The sequence below is a fragment of the Brienomyrus brachyistius genome, chromosome 2, assembly GCF_023856365.1.
Source record: "Brienomyrus brachyistius isolate T26 chromosome 2, BBRACH_0.4, whole genome shotgun sequence".
NCBI lineage: Eukaryota > Metazoa > Chordata > Actinopteri > Osteoglossiformes > Mormyridae > Brienomyrus > Brienomyrus brachyistius.
In genome coordinates, this window is record NC_064534.1 from 39,451,901 (window position 1) to 39,461,956 (window position 10,056).

At 40.8% G+C, this 10,056-nt stretch overlaps 1 protein-coding gene and 3 non-coding genes across 4 annotated transcripts; all 4 read left to right on the plus strand.

Moving 5' to 3' along the window:
* Nucleotides 1–257: 257 nt before the first annotated feature.
* On the plus strand, nucleotides 258–376 carry LOC125736647 (5S ribosomal RNA). The gene has a single exon (XR_007395922.1). It is a non-coding gene; the product is annotated as a 5S ribosomal RNA (ribosomal RNA).
* A 1,087-nt stretch (nucleotides 377–1,463) lies between these two features.
* On the plus strand, nucleotides 1,464–1,582 carry LOC125733608 (5S ribosomal RNA). Its single transcript, XR_007392948.1, has one exon. It is a non-coding gene; the product is annotated as a 5S ribosomal RNA (ribosomal RNA).
* Nucleotides 1,583–2,606: 1,024 nt separating this feature from the next.
* LOC125712235 (sterile alpha motif domain-containing protein 3-like) lies at nucleotides 2,607–8,545 on the plus strand. The gene is made up of 6 exons (XM_048982068.1): nucleotides 2,607–2,693; nucleotides 4,316–4,392; nucleotides 5,647–6,627; nucleotides 6,721–6,873; nucleotides 7,151–7,243; nucleotides 7,899–8,545. The coding sequence occupies exons 3-6, from the start codon at nucleotides 5,647–5,649 to the stop codon at nucleotides 8,199–8,201; spliced, it is 1,530 nt and encodes a 509-aa protein (XP_048838025.1). The 5' UTR covers nucleotides 2,607–2,693; nucleotides 4,316–4,392; the 3' UTR covers nucleotides 8,202–8,545.
* Nucleotides 8,546–9,506: 961 nt separating this feature from the next.
* Nucleotides 9,507–9,625, plus strand: LOC125734502 (5S ribosomal RNA). The gene has a single exon (XR_007393811.1). It is a non-coding gene; the product is annotated as a 5S ribosomal RNA (ribosomal RNA).
* Nucleotides 9,626–10,056: the final 431 nt, after the last annotated feature.

Sequence of the window (10,056 nt, forward strand, 5' to 3'; positions counted from 1 at the left end):
TAACCTGTGCGGTAGTGAAAAGGAGTTAAAAAGAAGGAAGTGTGCGGATGCGGAAAGAATGGAATAATTGTGGTAGGCTGCCGGCTGAGTAGTTTGGTGAATGTTTGGTGTGGGTCCGGCGCTGCCGATTGGATGGTGGGGCTGCAGTGTGAGTCAGATAAAAAAAAAAAAAAACAGGAGTAGGATCCAATCCTACTAACTAACTTTTATGTATAGACGCGTGTAATGCAAAAGGGCTGTTTTTGGTAGCATCTCTCGCTTACGGCCATACCACCCTGAACACGCCCGATCTCGTCTGATCTCGGAAGCTAAGCAGGGTAGGGTCTGGTTAGTACTTGGATGGGAGACCACCTGGGAATACCAGGTGCTGTAAGCTTTTCTCACTTTTACTTTATACAGGGGGCGCTCCACTTCACGATTAATTTAAATCTATCACTCCCCTTCCATTTTACTATTTTATATATATATACATATTTTTTTTTCTCTCATTCATAAAGGCAGCTTTTACACACGTTTTACTCTAAATACTGCCTGGTAATTCTAGGTGCTGTAAGCTGTTCGTGCCTTTATTCCACCAGGGAGCGATCTTCTCACAAATTTGAAGACTGTCACTCCCCATTCACGTTTTACAACTTATTGTTAATAATAAAGAGACAGCTTTTTACACACCGTTTTAAACAAAGTACTGATATAATTCCTCTTCAACTCACCGCTTTGTTTTCTATGCAAAAACCACTTCGCCACAGAAGACTCGATATTATTGGCATAGCAAGGTCTGCTCTTCTCCTCCTTTCAAAACTTGCTAAAAGCTGTATTTAAAAGAGCAGGTTGGCCGGGGTAATTCACACCCTTCAATGCCAGCTTAATGTTTAGGTTAGTGGGAATCACAGAGGAATTAGGGATGGAAACTTCTTTGCTGGTGGTAGAAGCGGTCTGGTGAATTTTTAGAGAGAAGAGGCCGTCGATGTTTGAATGTAGAAAATTGTTCTGGCTGCAGCCTGCAGTATGGACTTCTTGGTGTGTGTAGCTCCCAGTGTTCTGACAGCGCGACGTTATGGGGAAGCATGTGATTCAGCAGCTACCAGTGGGGTTCGTGCGGCGGAGATTTTGTGGCTGTTAGCGGAGTTGATAACAGAAGGTCATTAAGAGAAGCCTGCATGCGGTAGGCAAAGGAGTAATGTTTGCCGGCGGGGGACGTGCGGCGATTAACCTGTGCGGTAGTGAAAAGGAGTTAAAGAGAAGGAAGTGTGCGGATGCGGAAAGAATGGAATAATTGTGGTAGGCTGCCGGCTGAGTAGTTTGGTGAATGTTTGGTGTGGTTCCGGCACTGCCGATTGGATGGTGGGGCTGCAGTGTGAGTCAGATAAAAAAAAAAAAAAAAAACCAGGAGTAGAATCCAATGAGACTAACTGGCATGTATAGACGCGTGTAATGCAAAAGGGCTATTTTTGGTAGCGTCTCTCGCTTACGGCCATACCACCCTGAACGCGCCCGATCTCGTCTGATCTCGGAAGCTAAGCAGGCTAGGGTCTGGTTAGTACTTGGATGGGAGACCACCTGGGAATACCAGGTGCTGTAAGCTTTTCTCACTCTTACTTTATACAGGGGGCGCTCCACTTCACGATTAATTTAAATCTATCACTCCCCTTCCATTTTACTATTTTATATATTTCTTTTTTCTCTCATTCATAAAGGCAGCTTTTACACACCGTTTTACTCTAAATACTGCCTGGTAATTATAGCTGCTGTAAGCTGTTCGTGCCTTTATTCCACCAGGGAGCGATCTTCTCACAAATTTGAAGACTGTCACTCCCCATTCACGTTTTACACTGTTAGCCCGGATTTAGTTTCTACTTAAATATTAAAGCATTATATACTAAAAAGAAAAAGTTTGATGATATCACTTCATAATTTTAAGTATATTCTACTAATTTGTTGGCATAGTCCAATGTGCAAATAATGTGAAGTACAATAAGCTTAAATTGAAAAGTTATTTAACAGACCACACCTCTTCTTCCCAATTGTGATAACTGCCTATTAACAGAGTAATGAGCAGTTGCTCAAGGTATCAGTGTGTGTGTGTTTTCCTTATTTCAACAGTCCATATTGCAGCCTGCTCTTACACAGACATATAATACAAAACAAAAACAGTCTAAAACTGATTTTTTTGTTGCGGTTGTGTGGATTCAAACACCGCTGGCGAGGAACTGGAAGTTGAGTTTAACTCCCTCAGTTGTAAAAACTTCATTTAAACTTTCGTCATTTCGACGGAAATTTTTAGACACTGGCTAATTTACCTGGCTGTGCAATGTATATTTACCTAACTGTGGGGGGGAGGGTTTTGGGGGCAGCGGTGGAAACAATTTTTTAACATTTACCGGTTCGTTGGCTTTTTTTATCCACAACTAATCGATATCTAATGCTAGTGTAACCCAGCCTTAGATTGAGCTACGCATTAATATGTTCATATTATTATTTTTCTTTTTTTGTGAGTATTCCCCTTTCAGAATTGAGGGAGTGTCGTAAACAAGATGCAGCGTTACGGCAGCTGGTTGTCATGGTACTCCTAGTGGGGATTCGCGGGCTTCGCCTTTAGGCTTTCACCTGGCCGGCTGCAACCGTTATTTTTTCCAAGAAGATAGCGGGAACACATGCGCCTGTTTTACGCGGTTTACCACGGCCTATTGTATCTGGTAAGTTCCTTTAAGACAACATAAGCGAATATGTATCTTAAGATGTGTATGTGACTTAAAATGCCCTATATTAAAGCTAATTCGCCGTAAACTAGCAAAATAATAAATGTGATGTCAGTGTTCAGACTTTTCCAGTCTGTTAGGTTTCTTAAGGTAAATGTTGTTAATGTTTGCTCATTTGCAGGGAAAATAAAGAGAAATTCTTAGAGTTAAGTCTAAAGACACCGATTAAATAATGGTTTGGAAGTGCAAGTATTGTCCTTTTAGCTGTGAAAAAAGAGCACAATTATTTAAACATTACAGGCTAAAACACGGAGGTTATACCAGAACCGAGCCTTTTCCTTGTTTACATCAGGAATGTCTGTGCACATTTAAATCATTAAATGCACTAAAAGTTCACCTGTCCCGCATTCACACAAAAACTCCAGATCAGCAACAAAGTACAGATATACCAACTAAGTTTAGCTGTCTGTCGTGTGGATTTACAGAGTCTTGTTCAGAGAGTGACTTTTTCACTCACCTGCATCGTGCACATCTAAAAGTAAATCATAAAGTCAGATGCCCTTATGAAGACTGTAATTTTGAAAGCAGTGTTTACTCCACCTTCAAAGCACACAAGAGTAAAGTACACAAACAACAGATCTCAAAGAGGTTTAAATCAGAAATTGTTGGTGACAATATTATAAGCCATGACAGTAATGCTTCACAAGAGCAGATGTCAGATGATGATATTGAGGACACACAAGAGTTGTCTGAGGTAACTGAATGTGATCTTCACGATTTAGAAAAACAGCTTGAGCACAACTTGGCATCTTTACTACTAAAGATGCACACTGTTTTGCACATACCAGAGAGTGCAGTGCAAGATGTGATAGAGCAGCTCTGTCAAATCAATAAGCTCTCACAACCACTTGTACAACACAGAGTCAGGGGCATATTAAACAAATATTGTGCTGACATGGATGAGACTGTTATTAAAGAGATTATCAGTGCTGTGTCAGAAAGTAACATGATGACACATTGTTCCAAAGATGGACCTTTAGGAACTGCCAAAAAAAGAGCAGCCTATGTGCGTAGAGAGTTTCCACTGGTAAATCCAATTGAATATGTTGTGGAGAAAGGCAAAAAAACTCTTGCATATGTTCCCATTGTTCCTATGCTACAGAAGTTGCTTAACAAAACTGATGTTTTAGACAAAGCTATGTCAGAAAAAGTACATGTCCCTCAGGAATTCAGATCATATACTGATGGGCAATACTTTACTGAAAATCCATTTCTTGCAAAAGATGAGTTCACAATTGCTCTTGTACTTTACATTGATGACTTTGAAGTCGCCAATCCTCTTGGAACATCAAAGCTTAAACACAAGATGTGTGCAGTATACTGGGTTATTGCAAACATACCTTCAAAATATCGGTCAACCCTCAGCTCTATCCAACTTGCTCTACTGTGCAATACCTCCACAGTCAAGGAGTGTGGTTATGCAAAAGTTTTCCAACCTCTGATCTATGATCTAAAATTATTGGAGAAGAATGGCGTTTACCTGGAGCAACTAGGTGCAAGTGTGAAAGGTACAGTCTTGTATGTTGCAGCTGACAATCTTGCTGCCCACTCTCTTGCAGGTTTCCTGGAGAGTTTTACTGTCGACAAGTTCTGCAGATTCTGTTTGGCAAGCAGTAGAGACACTCAACAACAAGAGGTATGTTCTGGTTTCTTTCAACTCCGAGACAAAGAGTCCCATGACAGGCAGGTGCAGGATATCAGAGAGGACCCTGGAATGACTCGAGCTTATGGTGTGAAAGGAGCATGTCCTTTAACTGAGAATCTTGAGCACTTTCATGTGGTCAGTGGGTACCCTCCTGACATCTTGCATGATATTTTGGAAGGTATTGTTCCAGTTGAATTGTCCCTGTGCCTTACAGACCTGATAGGCAAGACTTATTTCACCCTAGATATGCTGAATCAGGCCATCAGGTTTACATTTTAAGTAGTCATTTAGTGACAAAACAGATCGACCTCAGGTTATTGGAAAGGGATTTTCCAGTAAGGGGACCATTGGTGGAAATGGCCATGAGAACTGGTGTCTCATAAGGCTCCTTCCATTTCTCATTGGTCACTGTGTCCCTGAGGGTGACAACACTTGGGAAATTCTCATGCTGCTCAAAGATATTACTGAGCTAGCTGTAGCACCAAAGCATACAGAAGAGACGCTTAACTTTCTGGACTGTAAGATAGCAGAGCACAGGCACTTACTGCAGTCAACATTTCCAGAGTTTCGTTTAAGGCCAAAACATCACTTTGTGGAACATTATCCTCAGCTGGTAAGGAAATTTGGTCCCCTGTCTGAGGTTTGGACAATGCGGTTCGAGGGGAAGCATAAATTCTTTAAGAGGGTAATTCGCACTGCTCAGAACTTTAAAAATGTTGCCACGACACTTGCTACAAAACACCAGAAGGCAGTCAGTTACCATCTCGATTGTAGCTCATTTTTCAGACCATCAGTTGAGATGTCAAAGGTTACTCCAGTTTTGCTTGCCACCTTCCCTCACAGTGTGCAGACAGCAATTGCTCAAAACTTTACAACACCAGAGTCGGTGCTTGAAGCTGCATCTGTCAGTGTAGATGGAATCAAGTATCATCCAGGCATGATACTGTCTTCTGGGTCATGCTCTGGTCTGCCTGCATTCGTCCAGATTCACAAGATTGTTGCAGTTAATGTAGAGATTCTATTTGTCTGTCACAAATTGGCCGCATGGTACAGGGAGCATTTGAGATCTTACCAACTTCATTGTGATAGTGTTACTTCTATGTGTGTGTTGAAGATGTCAGATTTAAATGATGTCCTCCCATTATCAGCATACATGGTACAAGGAGAGCTTATGGTGACACTGAGACGATTTGTAATTTGCTAAACAGCTGTCTGTCTTTTTTTTTTTTTCTTTTAATTTTTCAGATGGCCATGGAACAGAAATTAACAATGCGGGTTATCATCTCCGAGGGTGATATAAGAAAGATGACAATGAACCCTCGACCATACATACTTGAAGATTTGATTAGCTGGCTCAAAGGCACTCTCCAAACAAACTACAATTTTACCTTACAGTACCAAGATCCTGAATTTAACAATGAATTATGCAACCTCACAGACTTGTCTGAGCTCCCAGATAAACCAACGGTCAAAATCATCCCTATCATTGAGCTTGTGCCAGTCCCTGGAGGTTCTGAATTATGTAGTGACACAGGCAGCCAAGCAGACACCGAGATCCTGTCCATCTCTTTGGATAGAAGTTCTCAGTGGCCAGCGGTATTTGAAATTCCAAAATTTCAAGTCGATGTAGATTATAGACTACGCCAAGGTAACCTGCAGTATTTCAGGGATGCAACCTTTCTTAAAGTCACAAAAGAACTAAAGCATGACATACTCGAGAAATTGGCTGAGACCATGTATGCATTTAAAGCATACCCAACAAAGGAAGATTTTGAGACTGTTGCTAAGGCTTTAGTGCAAACACACCCATGCCTTAAAGAAACTGGGTCACACTCTGGCTGGAATGGTTGGAAGAATAGCCTTAAGTTCAAAATGGGTAATTATAGAACCAAAATGCGGCAGCTGGGTCGACTTGATGTTACTGTCAATGGTGGCAAGCGAAGAAGTGACACTACAAATGGCGATCCTGCAAACACACAGATCAAGAAGCCAAAGAAAGGGGAAATAAATTTCCTGCCTGATTTTCCAGAGGGGATGACTGACCAAAACATGGAAGTAGCTCGTGAGGTTCTGGTCAATGAAATGATGAAGACAAAGCCAAGGGAATCCCTGGTTAAGAAAGAGATGGATGTGACGTTTGCTTTTCGCAGAAAGGAGATTGTCAATGAGAAGCCTGCCATCAGCCAGGTGGTGCATCGTTGGCCAGCTCTTTTTACAGAAAATCAGGTTTGTGTTTAGTGTCTACATATCATGTAGTGTTGAGTGTGTCAGATTAAAACAGTGTGAACATTGACTGATGCATTGTTTGCCATGTTTCAGGTTTATTATGAATTTGGCAGAGTGGTAGGGAAAAATCTCAGAGAGAACTTCTTGGATGCACTTGACAATTTGTCTCCAAGCCTCATGGACCTCTTCAAAAAGAAGAAAGGCCTTACTGGTCAGCTTTTGGCTGAACTTTTATACCAGACAAAGGTAAGTTAACATATCTACATCAGTCCTGTTTTCCTATGAAGCTTTTCCTCCTTATCCTTTTTGTTTCTTGTCTAATTTTTCTCTCCCCCTCTTTGCTCTTCTCTATTTCTCCCTCTTCTATTCATTTTCTACACCTTTTTTTACCTCTGCATTTTCTATTCTCATAATTTTATCTCCTATTTCCATTAAATTTTTTCCTAATCTCTTCTTGTAATTTCTTGTAAATTACAGTCAGTATCCTTATAAAGTGTTTTATTCCATGTCCACTATCGTCTAGACAACTGAGCCAACAGACGTCAGATGCCTTTGTCTTCGGGGACTGCCGGTCACCTTGGGTGATGATCCTTCTGCCTTCTTCAAGACCTGCTTTGTAAGCATATTCATTTTTATACATGTTGCAGATGCATGTGAGGGGCCGTGCAAGCACACACACTCACACACACACATACATTCTCCTCTTGCACACATTCTCCTCTCTCTCACACACACACACATTCTGCTCTCTCTCTCACACACACACACACACATTCTCCTCTCACACACACATCCTTCTCCTATCCTCCTCTCCTCTGAGAGGAGAATGTGAGTGTGAGAGGAAAATGTGTGTGAGTGCCAGAATGAATTATGGCTTGCACGGCCCCTCATAAATGCATGTTCTTTGTTTTTATTTTATTTTTAAACCATTAATCCGCACTACTATGTGCTACAGATTTATTCAGTTTTTCAGACTTGGAGTTTTTTTTATTTATTTTTACCATAAAATTGTCTGTATGTTTAATCAGTGGCATGAAATTAACTGAAAAAACTTGGCTGAAAAAAATTGGGTTCAGTTAACATTAAATATTTTGCTGTAATTGTACAGTGAAAAGGAAGCTGAACAAGCCAGGCCTCATATCTTGTATGAACAGAGTGTCTTTTACTAATATATCAGTGTACAGTGTTTATTCTTAGGGTATTTGTATTGTTAACACTTTGAAAATGTTTGTGCTAACTAACACACGATTGTACATTTGTTTCTCTGTAAGGACACAGCTGACAATGACTTGTACAGGCAAACTCCAGTGGGATTGCTTTTCATTGGTGAAGAGAACCTTAAGCTGAACCCATCCAAAGTGGGAATCATCTTGGAAGGGAATGTGGTGATGGATGATCTGGCCAACCTTCCTCAGGCCTTCTATGTCCTTTTTGGACTGATATATGCCCTGCACCTGGACTATCCCAGATACATGAAAAACGCTTTTTGCTTTGTTCAGCAGGTGATGTTTAACCTGGGTAAAAGTGAGCTGCCACCAAAAATTCAGACTCTGAAAAACCAACTTGCAGTGTAAAGAGGTGTTGTTACACTATTTCTCCAGATAGGAGAAAGATTGTTTGTTCTTTTAGAAAAGGGACTTATTTGCACTGTTATGCACTTTTTTCTATTTATGTAATTGGACTGGCACTGATATGTCTGGTTTTGATTCAGATTAACAAACCAAAAACTGAGGAAAACAGTTTGCAGTGTTAAGTGGTGTTCTTAATTGTTGCACCTGATACCAGGTGCCTAGTTTTATGTCGTGCTTTTAGAAAAACAATCTGTTGTGTATGTTCACAATAAAGCATTTTACCCCTAACCGGGGTGTTTTCAACAAATGTTTCATCTGATTTCTTGACCTGAATAACTATTTATAATCCACCAGATTAAAAACTGAAATAATAATTTAATGATAATAACTGAATAAGTAAGCTACAACTAGGTATTTGGTACATTATACTTAAGATATTAAGTGTATTAATTGTGCAAAGAAGTTAACTTAGCAAAACATGTCAAGTTAAATCGATTTTGAATTGAGTGTAATGTACTTAACATTTTCAGTGAAATGAACTTAGGTTTTCATTACAAATTACTTATTTTTTTAAGGCAACCGAAGTAAATTCAACTTATCCGGGTTTACAGTGTACAACTTATTGTTAATAATAAAGAGACAGCTTTTTACACACAGTTTTAAACAAAGAGCAGGTTGGCCGGGGTAATTCACACCCTTCAATGCCAGCTTAATGTTTAGGTTAGTGGGAATCACAGAGGAATTAGGGATGGAAACTTCTTTGCTGGTGGTAGAAGCGGTCTGGTGAATTTTTAGAGAGAAGAGGCCGTCGATGTTTGAATGTAGAAAATTGTTCTGGCTGCAGCCTGCAGTATGGACTTCTTGGTGTGTGTAGCTCCCAGTGTTCTGACAGCGCGACGTTATGGGGAAGCATGTGATTCAGCAGCTACCAGTGGGCTTCGTGCGGCGGAGATTTTGTGGCTGTTAGCGGAGTTGATAACAGAAGGTCATTAAGAGAAGCCTGCATGCGGTAGGCAAAGGAGTAATGTTTGCCGGCGGGGGACGTGCGGCGATTAACCTGTGCGGTAGTGAAAAGGAGTTAAAGAGAAGGAAGTGTGCGGATGCGGAAAGAATGGAATAATTGTGGTAGGCTGCCGGCTGAGTAGTTTGGTGAATGTTTGGTGTGGTTCCGGCACTGCCGATTGGATGGTGGGGCTGCAGTGTGAGTCAGATAAAAAAAAAAAAAAAAACAGGAGTAGGATCCAATGAGACTAACTGGCATGTATAGACGCGTGTAATGCAAAAGGGCTATTTTTGGTAGCATCTCTCGCTTACGGCCATACCACCCTGAACGCGCCCGATCTCGTCTGATCTCGGAAGCTAAGCAGGCTAGGGTCTGGTTAGTACTTGGATGGGAGACCACCTGGGAATACCAGGTGCTGTAAGTTTTTCTCACTTTTACTTTATACAGGGGGCGCTCCACTTCACGATTAATTTAAATGTATCACTCCCCTTCCATTTTACTATTTTATATATTTCTTTTTTCTCTCATTCATAAAGGCAGCTTTTACACACCGTTTTACTCTAAATACTGCCTGGTAATTATAGCTGCTGTAAGCTGTTCGTGCCTTTATTCCACCAGGGAGCGATCTTCTCACAAATTTGAAGACTGTCACTCCCCATTCACGTTTTACAACTTATTGTTAATAATAAAGAGACAGCTTTTTACACACAGTTTTAAACAAAGTACTGATATAATTCCTCTTCAACTCACCGCTTTGTTTTCTATGCAAAAACCACTTCGCCACAGAAGACTCGATATTATTGGCATAGCAAGGTCTGCTCTTCTCCTCCTTTCAAAACTTGCTAAAAGCTGTAT

Excerpts from the sequence above, each read along its gene's own strand:
- LOC125712235 (XM_048982068.1), top strand. The coding sequence starts at position 5,647 with ATGGCCATGGAACAGAAATTAACAATGCGGGTTATCATCTCCGAGGGT. Across the intron at positions 6,874-7,150 it reads AACTTTTATACCAGACAAAG|ACAACTGAGCCAACAGACGT; the intron begins GTAAGTTAACAT and ends ACTATCGTCTAG. Across the intron at positions 7,244-7,898 it reads CCTTCTTCAAGACCTGCTTT|GACACAGCTGACAATGACTT; the intron begins GTAAGCATATTC and ends TTTCTCTGTAAG.